Here is a 14,613-nt window from a genome sequence, read left to right on the forward strand (position 1 = left end):
GTGAAGCCCTGTCACGTTTAAATGCCTGCCCATGAGGATGGTGTCGCCAACCAGGTAGAGGAACTCCCATGCTGCCAGGCTGGCCGGCCTCACCCCGCCCTGCCTGCAGGGCTGCCGGGGACGGGACTCACCCCCGCCACCTCCTGGGCGTAGTTCTGGCACTCTGCGCTGGCGGCCGCCATGTGCTTCTCCAGCTCGGCCTCCAGGTGCCAGGTGTGCTCCCTCACCTGGACAGGACACGCGTCAGAGGCCACAAATGGATGGGATGAGATAGGTACGACCACAGGGACCAAGGCTGGCCGGCCCGGGGACAGGGGCTAAGAGGCAGCCTCTGCAGCCCGATGGTTCCAGGAGGTGCCCGGGGCCAGACTCCTGAAGTGGCGCTGCATGCAGGCACCCCGGGACAGGACGAGCTCTCAGGCCTCGAGATTTACTTGCAAGGTGAGTGCTGGGGGACCTGCTCCAAGGCCAGGGTGGATGGACGAGCGTGGCAGGGCCACCCCGCACCCTCCTTCCATGGTTCCTGAGGCCACGGCAGAAGCCACGGTGCACCAGGCCGGGCATGCTGCCTCCAGCCACCCCGAGGTCGCAACCGCTCATTAAGGAAAAGCAGGGACACATGGACCAGGAAAGAAAACAACCACAGGAGCCTCCATAAGAGGATGGCGCTCTCTGCCCAGAGCCCCCACGTACCTGGTCGGAACTTTCAAGTTCCCCTTTGAGCTTCTCGACAACCTCTTCGAGGTGTTTCACGGTGACCCGCGACTAGAAAGCACGAGAAAGGGGCCGTCAAGCACGAGCCCTGGGGGATCTGACCGGGGACACGCTGCCGCGGTTCCTCGCAGCTGTCCTGGGACCCACCCCAGGAAGCCCATGGTGCCCCTGCCCCCCGAAGAGTGACCAGCCCCTCTTTCTGGGGGTGGGGTCTCCTGGAGACCAGGACTCAGCTGTTGAGTCTTTCTGCAACCACACTTCATGTGGCATCACCAAAACCTGACCTCCCCAAGTGACCCAGATAACCCTGTGGTTGTCCCCCCGGGACTGATGGCATTCTGCCCTGGCAGCCTGGCTCGGGCAGGCGGACCCTGGGTGCCTCGGGCAACGTACCTCCCGGAGCTCCTCCTCCGCGGTGCTCACCCGGGCCTTCCACACCTGTTCCTCCTCCTCCACGCTCTTCTGCAGTGCCTTGAGCATGGCCTCCTGTGGGAGCAGCTATGAGCATGGTCTGCGGACCCCACATACACCCCCCGGCTCCCTCCCCACCCCAGCGGCCACCCTGTTCAGATCCCAGCCTGGCGGGCCACGCTGTGGGGAAGTGGCGGCCCTGGAGCGGGGGCCCTCAACCAGTGTGCAGAAGACAAGGCCGTCGGGACTCTCATCTCTGATGGGTCTGTAGCAGAACAGGGTGGCCCCAGGGCAAGGTCTGGGTTCCTGGTGTTACAGGAGAACCAACCGCTCCCCTCCCGCCTCGGACTTGCTGCAGACCTTCGCCCTGAGCACCCCTCTTCGCCACCCAGCCACAGGAACAGTGCCCAGAGGGGAGCTGTGCCCACCCGAGGTCACAGAGCCAGGAACCCGATCGGGCCCCTCAACCGCTGGGCCTCCCTGCCGGGCCTCACCGTCTCGGCCAGGATGCTGCGGTACTGGTCACACTCGGCCTGCAGGCCGCTCTGCGTCTCCTCTGCCTCTCTCAGCTTGGCGGCCAGGTCCTGGGGGTGGAGGCAGAACAGGGGGCGGGGGCTTGCTGGTGAGCCAAAGCCTGACGACTGGCTCTGGGCACCCCCAGGGGGACAGGGCAGGATGTGAGGCTGGACGGCTGTCCATGCTCACCGAGGGCTCCGGGCTCGTGTGAGGCCGCTTCGGCAGCTCCAGACAGGCATTCTCTTTGAGCTCCTGCAACCACTCGGTGTAACTCTGCAACAGAAATGTTTTGCGGTTGGACAGGATGCACCCCTCCATGGGCGGGGGGACCCAAAGGAGCCACCGTGCCTCCTACCTGGTGGGTGGGGGTGGGGAGCCCCGGGAGCAGGGCCAGCAGGGCCTCCTTGGTCTGGGCCTCCGTCAGGCTGAGTTGCTTCTCTGACTCCTCCTGTGGGGGGTCCGGGGGAGGGGTGTGATGGTCAGCCCTGGCGCTCAGGGGGACCGTTCAGACAAGACGTCAGGGCAGAAGAGCAACACAAACAAAATCCATGCAAAGAGACCAAGCTTGGGGACCCCATGGCCTCGGAGGGCCAGGCCCAGCTGAGAAGCAGCACACAGGGCTCACTGCTCCCCGCTTCTCCGGGGGAAACAGGCGGGAGGGTGGGCAGAGGGCACAAGAAGAGGCAGGGCTGGGCCCTGGGTGGACTTCGGAGACGCTCTGAGCCTAGGGCTGCCCTGCACGCGGCTTCAAGCTCTGCTGACTGGCTTGACTGAGGCCAGCCCGGAGTCCACTCTGACCTTGGCCTGGGTCAGGGACCGCAGCTTCTCCTCGCAGCTCTTCTCGGCCGAGGCCAGAGCCTCCATGGCCTTCCAGTTCTTCTCTCGGAGGTCCTGGGAGGAGAGGGGCATGGTCAACAGCCAGGCCAGTCTCTGCAGGGCAGGTGAACCTCCCTGACCCGCCTCCAGACCCCACAGGGCATGCTGGGCAGCACTGGTGCCAGACGGCTTGGGGTGACCTGGTGCCTTTTACGGAGACTCGTCTGTGGGGCTGGGGGCAGGGAGAGGAGGGCAGTTACTGGCTCCTCAGAGAAGAGCCTCCCACCACCAGGAGGCCAACTCTTACCCAGCCAGGCCTCGGGAGGCGCAGGCAGAGGCTCTGGGAGATAGCCTGGGCTGGGGATGAGGCCGAGGCCCCTGCAGACGTGCCCTGTCCACACGGCAGGCGCCCCCCTCCCCGCCCCACACTCACATTGTTCTTCGCCTTCTGCTGCTCCACCGACTCCCTGAGCTCCGTGGCCTCCTTCTCCAGGCACCACACCTGTGACTCCAGCTCCATGAGGCTAGGGACAGACAGCAGGTCACTGTCTGGCTCTGAAGGCCTGCAGCCCCCACAGGGCCTGTCTCAGGGCCCCTCCTTGTCTCAGGTGCCCAGGAGCACACACGGGGCCTGGGACGGGGGTCAGGCCACACACCGCCCCCCCAAGGCACAGGCAACCGCCTAGGCCCCCTCCCCGAGAGCTGAGGGCCCAGAGGCCACCAGAGTCCCACTTGGGGACACAGCTGCTTGGACAGGAGAGGTCAGAGCAGCCGCCTGGCCAGTGCTGGTACAGGCCCTGGACCGCTTTTTGGGGTGCTCTTTCTTCTGCTAAGGTCTTCCCCGATAGCTCAGTTGATAAAGAATCCACCTGCAATTCAGGACACCCCAGTTCTATTCCTGGGTCAGGAAGATCCCCTGGAGAAGGGAAAGGCTACCCACTCCAGTATTCTGGCCTGAAGAATTTCATGGACTGTATAGTCCAAGATGACGCAGAGTTGGACACGACTGAATGACTTCACTTCACTTCTGCTGCCTGGTCCCGTTCTGTCCCACAGCCCACGGCCCTGGCCCTTCCCTGCGGCCACAGCTGCCCTCTAGAGATGCAGCTGGGCCTCCTCGGTGGACACCGGGCAGCACCGTTGCCTGCAGTCCGTCAGGAACATTCCCACTCTTGGCGGTGCCCGGCAGGCCCTAGCTCCCTGCCACAACCACCGTGCATCCAAAACCTGGCTCTGCTGGGACCCGAAGGTGCCCCCTCAGTCCTGCACCCGGGCTCTGAGACGTTGGCCCGAGAAGACCCCAGACACCAGGCAGCTGGCAGGATAGCGGCCCCACTTCCTCACGCTTCTGTCCAGACTCAAGGCCATGTGGTTCTGTCCGCACCTGTCACCCAGATAGCTCAGGGTGGACACTCTAGAACGTCTCTTGCTGTCCTGAGAAAGAAGCTGCAAATGGACACTTTAACATGTCATCTTCTGAGTCTCAATTTAGAACAGGACAGGAAGCCACTAGCACTGACCTGAACCAGGGCTGCTCTGGGGTCAGGAAGGAAGTCCCTCTGAGGATGCCCTAGGTGGGAACACATGTTCTGATTTTCTCACCAGGGGCCATAGTGAACTGCTTTTTGAGGACCACCCTAAGGAAGTATGTGAAGACTCAACACCCTCGGGAGGGCTGTGTGCTGCCTGCCCTGACCCTCACCTTCATTTGAAGTACAGTTTGCACCCAGCCTTGAAGATGGCTGTTGTGGACTTCTAAGATGCTAGTTTCAGGCCACAGAACCTGACCCCACCCTCAAAGCACCACTGGGACCCCTCACAGTTTCTCCGTCAAGCCGCCGGCATTCTGCAGCAGCCAGCCCCCTGCAAATCCCTGCAAGAGCACCCCCAAGGAAGAAGACACAGTCGGCAGGTGACGAGAACACACTGACAGTCACCCCGTTTGGTGGCCCGAGGTACGTTCCAGAATGTATGGGGTTGGATCACTCACCTCCAGCCCAGAATAGAATCGCCTGGCCTAGTCACAACTTCCAGATAAACAGTCTGAGAAGAAAATTTCTAAAAACCTCTCATTCTGTCAAATATCTGCAGGATACAAAATACTAGAATTGACCCTATTTGCAACATGATCTAGGTACCAAGAAATTAGCTGTGTGGTCCAAGAATCTGATCCTAAAATACAAGAACAAAACGCTAAATAAACACAACCTCTCTACCCCCACAAATGCCGTGAGGAACAAAGCTGCCCTGAGCTGTCTGGAAAGGCGCACGGAGAAGGTTTGCTCCTCAGTCTCCAGCAAGGCGTCATGGGGCCTCCGAGAGGCCAGCTTCCTTCTCCAGCCTTCAGACCTGAGGCTGGGAATGCGGGCCATGGCCTGGAGGCACCAGGGTGACCCACCGGTGGCAGCAGCCAGAACAAGGGAGCCTGGTCAGCAGACTGCCTGGTACAAGCCCGACCACCCGCACAGGGATGGACAACATCGCCAGGCCTCACCCCATGTGGCCGCCCTGAGGACCCCTGGCCATAGCAGCCAGGACCACCCCGTAAGCCCACAGGCATCTGCTGAGGGACACACACTTGGAGGTGACGGTCGTTCCAAGGGCTCCAGCCCCCTGGCCTGGGGCGCCCCTACCAGGTCTCAGTAGCCTGGGGCTGGCCGCTGAAGTCACCTAGCACCAGCCCCCGCGTCTGGTCAGCTGGGACCCTGCACCACAGCCAGAGCTGTGCCAAGGTCTGGGCAACCTCCCAGGTTCTCCATTCGAGGTGCGTGACCCATTTTCTGTTTGAGTTATGACTTCAAGCCCTAAAATCCTCCCGTAGACATGGAGAGAAACCCCTGACCAGTCAGTCCTTCCCGTCCAAAGATGGATGGAAGGATGGATGGACGGACAGCAGGAGGCCCAGCCACTCTCCCCACAGCCTGGGTCCTGCCCTCTTTCCTGCTCCCCACAGGCACTGGAGGAAGGGTGGGGAAGACAAGGCTTCTCAGGGGTCCTTCCCGGGATCCCACACCCAGCTGGGCCCCTGCCCCCTCTTACCGAGCCTGCTGCTGGTCAGCCTCCACTCGACTGGCCTGGAACGAGAGAAGAGCCCTATCATCACCAGGAGACACACCTCGGATGGCAGGTCATCGGGCGGGGGGGCCCATGGGTGGGTGGGATGGAGGGGCCCAGGGAGGGGGCTGCTGACCTGGGTGTCCCGGGCCTGGCTGGCCTCCAGCAGGGCCTCGATGGAGCGGATCCTCTCCGTGAGCTGTGAGTTCTGCGCCCGGGCCTCGTCCAGCTGCCCATGGAGACCACGCAGCTCCTCACACTTGCCCCTCACCTCGGCCTCGGAGGACTGCAGCTTGCTGTGCAGTTCTGCGGAAGGGGCAGCCGGTGGGTCAGGGGTGGGGGGTTGCCAGCATGGATGTTCCCGGCTGCCCAGCACACACCTGTGGGCTCGAGACACACGCCCCACCCAGGGCGGCCTGCCAGCTGGTGGAGAGTCACCGCCAGGCTTCTGCACACCATGGGACAACGAAGCGCCCCCACTGCTTGGCAGCGATGGGATTTGAACAGGCGTCTGCTGCAGAGTCTAAACCCTGCTCCTGGGAGACCAGCTCATGTCGCTGAGACCAGGGCGGGGGCTCCTGGCATGTCCTCTCCCCTTGGCAACCTCCACAACATCCCACCACAGCTCTGAATGACGGCCACATTTGTCTGACTCTGCACAGCCCCTGGCCCCGGGCTTGCCCCAACACGCATGGGGCTCTGCTGAGGGCTTCCTCCTCCTCCCCACCCCTCACTCATCTCTGAGGCCTGGGGATCCACGTCCACTGCTCGCCCAATCCCCCGGGCATCTCTGTGGCTGCCTGATCCAGCCCTGGTCCCCAGGCTGTTCTGCCCCTTGGTCCTTTCCTGGGCAGGAGCATCCGGAAGGGCAAGTGGGGTTGGTCCCGCCACCCCCACACACGCTCCCAGCCCTCATCACTCCACAGGACGGTCACCCGGGCCTGCCTGTCTGCCCCCACACTGACCACTGCTGCCATCTCCAGCCTTGCACGCCGACCTCCTCAGCCTGTTTCTTGTACAGTCCAAGTCCAAGTCTGTCCCCATTCCGCAGGGGCTCCGTGCCAGTCACTTCTGCCCTTTCCTGGTCTTTGTGAGGCAGGCCTCTTCCGGTCATCCAGACCTGTCTCCCCAGAGGCCTCCCCTGACCACCTGAAGCCACACCGGGCCCATCACATCAGGGGGCAGCAGACTAGAACCCTGAGCCATCCCGGCCCATAGCCTGTTTTTGTCAATAGAGCTTTCCTGGCCCACGGCCAAGCCTGCCTGTCCTGGGCTGTGTGGGCACTGTGGCAGCAGAGCTAAGCAGCCGTGACAAACACCATCTGGCCTACAAAGCCGAGATCACTACTGCCTGGCCCTTCACAGATGCAGCTGGCCGCTTCCAGGACCTGCTCCAGGTCACAGCCGCTACTTGGAAGTCTGGTGAGCACAAGGCTGTGCGACCTGGTCAATGGGCCGCCTGCCCTGCCTCCCCAGGGGCCTTTGGTGCCCTGGGCATCACCCCACCTCCTGAGGGGGCAGGTGCCCTGAGAGCAAGGGGGACCAAGGCCCATTTCGAGACCTGGCCCCAGGCCTTACTGAGCTAGAGGAAGGAGAAGGCCAGCAGCAGCCCTCGTGGCAGCGTCTTCCATCCGAGCCCACCTCCCATATCCAGCCCCCACGCCCAGTCCTCCAGACCCCAGGCCTGACCCCAAGCACCCCCGTGTGTCCCCCGATAGGTGCAGGAGTCCGGGGTCCCAGGTACTCTTGCCACGCGGGGCCGGCCCTCCACCGCCCTCACCGGCCATCTGCTGCTGCTGCTCCCGGGCTTTCTCGGCGTCTGCCCGGAGGCTGGCGTGGCTGCTCTGTGTGCGGCACAACTCCCGGCTGACCTCGTCCAGGCGCTTCTGCAGGGCCTCCTCGCTCTCCTTGTGAGACGTCTGGGGACCAGCCGAGGGAAGGGGGCCGTGAGGGTGTGGGCGGGAGGCTGGACTCTCTCGGCTCTGCCGTCCAGAGCCCTTCACTCCCTGCCGCCCCGCACCAATGAAGCAGAAAAGCTGCCTGGAATGTCTGGGTCAGTTCACCCCCTAGACAAGGCCAGGGGGCCATCCTGACCCCTGAAGAGTGGGAGCCCAGAGAAGACGCTGCAGGTGAGATCAACAGTCGCCCCATTTTCACCTGAGTGAGACCCGGGAATGGTCACAGCTGCTGAGCGTTTCTGGGCAAGGCGCTGTCGAGGCGCCCATGTGTCAGCGTGGTGAGCCCTGGCCACCCCAAGACACAGGTACCACCATCACACCCACATTCCAGGTGGAAAAACCAGGGCCTCGGTCAACACCGTGGGGACTCTGTGTGACCGAGGATGGCAAGACTGAGCGGGAGGAGATGCGTGGAGCCTGGGGCTTCCTGATGAGAGTGACGATGACAACTTGGTATTGGAGTGGTGGCTCCAGCCCTGGAAGCATCGGGACCATCTGAGGGCTTTCAGAGCACAAGCACCAGGCCCTCCCCAGGGGTCCTAGCCCCATCTCACTGCTCAGGCCAGACCCACTTTATACCAAATTATCCACCTCAATTCCACCCAAACAATCCCCCTGTTTATCTGTGCCTGTCCTAGGTCCCCTGCACACACAGCAGTCTCAAGAAACTTCTAGTCCTTTCCATGACACAGTCCAACGCGCTACAGCCAAGCTTCAGTGACTGAGCAGAAACAGGAGCCATGCCGTGTGGGACTCCCCGAGAAGTCACACACACTCAGGGCGACTACTGCCCTGAGACAGGGCGGCTGGGGGACGTGGGGCTCGTTCGGCCAACGGGGAGCTGCCCGGTGCCCTGAGGGGGTTCCTCCCTCTGGGGAACGGGTGTCCCCTGGGTGACTATGAGCTCCCAGGCCACACTCAGGGCTGAGAAGGAAGAAGCCCGACCAGGTGCTGAAGCCGGAGGCTGTGCGGGGACCGTGATGACACAGGGTGGTGACTGCCTGGGGGCTCGCGTCCTGGCTCCGAGTGAGCCGGGGGGACTTGCTTAACTCTGTGCCTCCCGTTCCCTTCTGGGGAAATGGCACATAATGCCAGCATCTACCCCATGCGGTTACAAGGAGAATTAGCTAAGAACTAACGCTTTGAGTATTCAGAACAAATGCTGAACATATAGATGGCACCCACTTGATGCTGACCAGGCATCACCAGTAACAAGACCAAGGCTGAGGGTTCCAGTCCCAGCCCTGCCTGGGTCTCCAGCGGCCACAGTCACAGCTGAGGACAGACGACCCCGGGTGGCCAGAAGGGCCAGGCGGGGAGGCTTACTGGGCAGGATGCATGGGCACGAGGGGGCTGCCGCCCCTCACCTGCAGCTGCAGGACCTGTTTCTCCACAGCAGCCGCCTTGGCCTCCAGGGCCTTGCGCTGCTGCTCCTCCTGCCGTGCGGCCTCCGACTTCTCCACCAGCTCCTTGCTGACCTTGCCCAGTTCCTGCCGGAGCTTGGCCAGCTCTGCGTTCTGCCTGCAAGACAGTCACCAGCCCCCAGAATGACGGACAGGAGAGGGCTGAGTCGGCTCCCATGAACCCCAAGAGCTGCCTGGGGCGATGGGGACAGGTGGCCCTGAGCCCGTCCTCCGGGGCCCCGGCTCTTTCTTAAGTCATTGCCCGAGTCTTGGACCCCACCCGACTGAAGCCCTTCTGTATCATTAGCCACATGGGGTGTGACGTGTTTTGTTGAAAATGGTATTTCACGAGCAGTGTGGGTGGCTCAGTGAGAGTAAAGAGCAACATGGGCCTGAAAGCAGCCCATGGAGCCAACAGCAGTGGCTGATCTGGGCCCAGACGAGCCCCGGGAGACAGGTGGACGGGCCTCGCCACCCTGAGGGCGGGGCCACCGGCAGGCTCAAGTCCACACACAGGACTCACTGGCCAGCGGGACCACGACCAGGCCGGGAGGCCACACAAAGCGGGAGGCGGTGGCATTTTACAGAAGAGACCCCTCGGTGCCACACAGAAGCTGGGTCTCGGGACCAGGCAGGAAGTCCAGGGGGGCAGGAGAGCTGAGGGGGCAGGTCCAGCCCCAACTTTCCCAGTGTGAGGAGGTCGTTAGCCTGCCACCTCCTTCCCTGGCACAAGAGACACCTCTTCACGGCAGGACTGACTGTCCAGCTGAGCGACAGTACCAGACCAGGTGAAGTGGATAGACAAAACTGTCCCCCAACCCTGAGAGGCAAAACCTGGCCAAGACCAGCTCTGCTCTGCTGCCCAGGGGGCGCAGACATGGCCCCCAGCCCCCGGGGCCGGGGTGGGAGGCCGGCTGGCGGGCCCTGGGGACCAAGTGCAGCTCGGGGCACACGCAGGGCTTACTTGCTCTCCACCTGGCTCGTGGCCTGGTTCAAGGCGTCCCTCAGGATGGAGTTCTCCTGCTGCAGGCGGGCCAGCTGGGCGCTGGGGCCGTTCTCCAGCTGCTCCTGCAGTGTCCGGATCTAAAACGGCATCCGGGGCACCAGAGCCTCGCAAGGACAGCCACCTCGGGAGCAAGGTCAGAAAGCTCCCAGCTCGCAGACAAAAGCCCCGAGTAGCGCGCTCAGCCCACAGCCCCAGGCGTGCTGGTTCGCTCAGCTGCTGACCAAGGTCCTGAGACATAGACAGAGCCAACAGCCACCCGGAGGATGCCTGTTTCCTGCTCTCTGACCCCCTTGGCGCAGCCCCCGCCGCCCCGGGGGGGTAGAGGAGACAGTGCAAGGCTCCGAGTCCTCAAGCCAGAGCTGGCCAGGTCCTCCGCTGGGACCGTGCGGATTTCAGGCCCCTTGTTTTGCTGGGTCCTCCCAACCTCCTGAGGAGTAGGCAAAGCCAGCAGGACTCCAGGGTGACACAGAGGTTGCGAACTTGACCCACAGGCCCCCAGAGGAAGGGATGGTCATGTCCCAACGTGACCACTTGGGACCGGAGTGTTTTCAGAAAGTGCTCTTTAAACGCACGCACATCTCCCTGGTTATTGACATTAAACACACACACACCAGCCAGCCAGACAGAACAGCCCCTCACCGCCCCTCCAATCCCGCAACAAATCGGGCCGTGAGGACCCGCCCCGCGGCTGTGCCCACCTTGCCCTGCAGCTGCTGCACCTCCTTCACGTGCTCCCGGTAGCTGGCCTGCATGCGTGCCTGCACAGCTGTGATCTCCTGCTCCCGGGCCACCAGCTGTTTCTTCACTTTGGCCTCCCCGGCAGCTGCCTTGGCCTTTTCCGCTGCCAGCTCCTGGAGAAAGCAGAGAGCAGGGAGGCAGGAGTTCATCAGATGAAACCAAGAGCATCAGGTGAAACCACCCAGAGCATTTGATAAGCCCCCCCCGGCCCCCGCTCTGGCTGGCTGTCCGTCCATCCCCCACCAAACACACCTTCCCCCCTGGCTTGGAGCCAAGGCCCTAACTCAGGACAGAAACTCAGACTCCTCGTGAATGAAAGGATCCAGGGCTCAGGGCCAGGGGTGTCCTGAGGCCCCGGCCGCCTCCCTGCACCTGCTGCCCCGCAGAGGAGCCGGGCATGGAGACAAGGCGACAGCGACACACAGCGCTTTGCTGGGAAAGCACGGCTGTCACAAGACAAAGGGTGTCACCGGCCCTGGGGACCCGGGCTTCCCCCCAGGAGAGACAAGGGAAAAAAACCCCAGCTGAGCTGTGACAGGAGTGGCCATGCGCCGACCACCCCTGGGCAAGACCCGCCCCCCGTGTCGGGGTGGCCTGGACCCCTGAGACCGGAGTTCACAGGCACAGCCCAGGCTCCTGGAGTCCAGGGTCTTCACCGGCCCCAGACCCTGGCCCCACCTTGTTGAGCTCCCGCAGCTTGCTCTTGGCGACGGCCGCGTCCTCCTGCTCCGTGGCCAGCAGCTTCTCCTTCTCTTCCAGCTGGCGTTTCAGAATCACCACGGGGTCGCCTTTCTGAGTGGCCTGAAGAGGCCCACAGAGCCACATTTAACAGGAGGCGGGCAGACGCGGGGTTTGAGCCCCAGTCCAGCCCTCAAACCCCGACCCACGAGCAGAGCCCTGGCTGGATGGCGCAGGAGCGGTTCCTTGCTGACTGCACACACACGTGGGGGGGGTAGGGTGGGGCCTCCACCTCAGCTGCCCGGCCCATCAGGCCTCAGGCCCGTGGGTGCAGAAGCTGCTTGAACCCAAAGCTCTGGACCCCGGGGGCAGTTGCGGGGAGCATGGTGTTTCCCTAACCCAGGTTGATGGTGGTCAGGGCCTCTCCCTGGCCTGCTGGGGGCCATTGGCCATCGTCCCCGGCTCAGTGCCCAGCCCTGAGCGGCTGTGTGGGGCCAGCTGAAGTGTGGAGGCTGGGCTGGGGGTTGGGGGAGGGTGTATTCTGGGTGTACTGGCCTGAGGCCAGGCCTCTCTTGTGGAGGGGTGTGGTCAGCATGATCTCCAGCCACTCAAGCCCAGGAGACGGACAGAAGCTTACTGAGCAAAGAGCTTCTGTGACCCCAGGGTCCATCCCCCCTCAGCGGGGGCCAGGGCTGAAAGAACCCAGTGGCCTCGGGACAGGGGCCCCCAGGCTGGCTCTCACGACATTCCCGACATCTCTCACCTCTGAAGCAACACAAAGTCCTCTAGCAAAATTACCTATGATGCAGGCTCTGTGTAAGGAACAAACGTGCCCCACAGCACTTCCTGGGGGCAGCTTGTGGCCCCTGCACCAGAAGGGGAAAATCCAGACAGGCAAGCACCTTCCCTCCTGCCCCCAAGCCCTGGCCACAAACCGGCGGGCCAGCTCCTGCGCCTGCCTTGATGCCCCTCCTATAGTGGCGGCTGGGCTGACTCACCCAGCCATCCCAGGAAGGGGCCGCGAGGAGGCAGGTGGAGGGGTTTCAAGGACTTTCTGTGCAGCTGGGCATGCCCCAGGGAGGCCGGGGCCCTGGGACCAGGTGGGTGTGGGGGTGGCCCCGGCCAGCTGCCCGCAGCCGCAGTGGCACCAAACGCGGGGGGCCCACCTTGTGCCAGGTGTCCTGCACGATGCCCGCCCTGTCAGCCAGGATCTCCATGAGCCGCTGGGCCTCTCCCTCGCTGAGCACCGTGCTTCCGACAGCGGAGACCAGCGTCTTGTAGGGCAGGTGCAGAGTGCCGTTGGCATCTGGGGGCCCTGTGCACAGAGGGGAGGGCGGGCGTCACACACGGGTATAACAGCCAAACCCAGCACACCCCGGAGCAGGAGCTGGTTGGGGTCCTGCCCACAGACAGCACAGAGAAGGTCCCCAGTAGAGAAACACTGAGTGTCCCTGGGCTGGAGGAGATAACCCCTGACCTTTTCATCATCAGAGCAGATGTGGGCAAGACACACTCTCCCCAGCCAACGGCCTGATCCAGCTCTGGCTCGCACCACCCGGAGAGGCTCACATCCCTGCCAAGACCCAGCCCCATGGCCCTCGGGTCCAGATTGACCAGTGAGCTCATCAGCCCAAAGGCTGCAGCCCTACAATGGGGAGGGGGAGGCCACCTCCCACGTGTCCCAGTCTAGACCCTCTATTTGCAACTCTCCCTGGATGAAGAGTAAGGCAGGTTCCAGGAGAGATGGCTGGGTCAGCCTCATCCAGGCCTGGCCACTTGCTGGGCTGGGAGCACCTGACCTGCTAGAGGACACAGTGCCAGGTGTCAACAGCCAGCTGTCACCCCTGGACACCCCCAACATCCCCACAAGAGCTCCGCTCTCTCGCGGGCCCTTATGCAGCCCCAAAGCAACAGGGGGTGAACAGGGACGCCCCTGTTCTCATGCCACGGCCCCAACCTGCCCTCGGCGGAAAATAGGGCCCCAAATGAGCCAAAACAAAGCAGAGAGGCTGCCCGCAGCGGCACCTGCCGCCAAGCCCACCTCGCCGAGGATGAGCGAGGGGGAGGTTTCCATGGCAACACGAAATTCTCTGTCACAATATTTTCATCACACGTGAAAACACTTGGCGGGATGCCCTTGTAAAGGGGACGAGGGGGTGGGGGTGTGTGGTTGCTATGAGCACCTTCACTCAGGACTTCTCGACCCTCAAAGCTTGGGAATGAAAGATAACCAGGCTAACATTCAGGCCTAGAGCTCAAGGTGTCATGAAAACTGGGGGTGGAAGGTGGGGGGGAGGGGTAGCACCCCTCAGTCTTCAGTTCTCACTGAAATATATACATTAAATAATTTTAATGAAGAACTTCTGCACCCAAGGGGCTTCCGTTGTGGCTCAGCTGGTAAAGACTCCGCCTGCAATGTGGAGACCTGGGTTTGATCCCTGGGTTGGGAGGATCCCCTAGAGAAGGGAAAGGCTACCCACCCCAGTATTCTGCCTGGAGAATATAGTCCATGGACAATATAGTCCATGGGGTGGCAAAGAGTCAGACACGACTGAGCACCTCTCACTCACTCTGCACCCAAGAGACAGCTCAAGGACAGCTAAGCCCAGAGAGAGGGAACCAGTCAGACAAAGACCCCACAGTCAGCGCCTTGGTCTCCGGGCTTCCTCTCTTCTAGTCAGCCAGAAGCCCAATGTTCCTGCCTGGGTTCTCCAGAAGAGGGCGCCCGCTGGGTCAGACCTGCCAGGACGGCCTGGCTGAGACCCACCACTCAGACCTCCTTCCTGCTCTCCGGACTTACAGAAGCAGGCCTGCCCCCGCGCTGCCCATATGCAGCCACCAGCCTCGCCAGGCACCTGCCGTCAGGGCTGGTGGTGGGAACAGGAGTGGCTCCCAGAGGGGCACACACCAGATTCTGAAAACCTGGTATGAAAAGAAAGAATGTCAAGGATCTGCAATAATTTTTCATACTGATTGCAAGCTGAAGTGATATAGCATTTGGGGTAAACTGGGTTACACGAAACACATCATTAAAGCGAATTCCATTTGTCTTTCATTCGCCTTTCTTAACATGGCTCACAGTGTGTTTCTACCGGACAGACTGGCTACTCTGTTCCAGCCCTTGGGGCCCCCAAGCACTGCCTGCCCCAGAGTGCCTGTCCTCCCGGGCCCAGGAGTGGTCTGGGGAAGGGGACTCAGCAGCTGGACGATGCAGCTATGTGTCCATAGGGAACACCCCTTCCTTCACAGTGTCACCCCAGGGGTCGCACACGTGCGTCTCTTCTGGAAGGCCTGCTGCACAGACCATTCCTCAGACTAT

The 14,613-nt window shown here is 62.3% G+C and overlaps 1 protein-coding gene across 10 annotated transcripts in view; it reads right to left on the minus strand.

Annotated features, from left to right (window-relative positions):
• The window catches only part of RRBP1 (ribosome binding protein 1), a 46,751-nt gene that overhangs the window by 3,278 nt on the left and 28,860 nt on the right, over positions 1-14,613 (minus strand). For 9 of the 10 annotated variants that reach the window (XM_043479064.1, XM_043479067.1, XM_043479066.1 and 6 more), the window contains 16 exons: positions 12,461-12,609; positions 11,295-11,417; positions 10,577-10,729; positions 9,837-9,955; positions 8,837-8,990; positions 7,292-7,430; positions 5,648-5,817; positions 5,497-5,531; positions 2,891-2,981; positions 2,440-2,532; positions 1,997-2,089; positions 1,831-1,914; positions 1,620-1,709; positions 1,108-1,200; positions 694-765; positions 132-227 (listed from right to left, as the gene is read on the minus strand). In XM_043479064.1, coding sequence (XP_043334999.1) covers positions 132-227; positions 694-765; positions 1,108-1,200; positions 1,620-1,709; positions 1,831-1,914; positions 1,997-2,089; positions 2,440-2,532; positions 2,891-2,981; positions 5,497-5,531; positions 5,648-5,817; positions 7,292-7,430; positions 8,837-8,990; positions 9,837-9,955; positions 10,577-10,729; positions 11,295-11,417; positions 12,461-12,609 — 1,754 coding nt within the window. The remainder of the gene's footprint in view (positions 1-131; positions 228-693; positions 766-1,107; positions 1,201-1,619; positions 1,710-1,830; positions 1,915-1,996; positions 2,090-2,439; positions 2,533-2,890; positions 2,982-5,496; positions 5,532-5,647; positions 5,818-7,291; positions 7,431-8,836; positions 8,991-9,836; positions 9,956-10,576; positions 10,730-11,294; positions 11,418-12,460; positions 12,610-14,613) is intronic. The other variant, XM_043479068.1, reaches the window with a different exon arrangement.

Source organism: Cervus canadensis, chromosome 10, assembly GCF_019320065.1.
Source record: "Cervus canadensis isolate Bull #8, Minnesota chromosome 10, ASM1932006v1, whole genome shotgun sequence".
NCBI classification, from domain to species: Eukaryota; Metazoa; Chordata; class Mammalia; order Artiodactyla; family Cervidae; genus Cervus; species Cervus canadensis.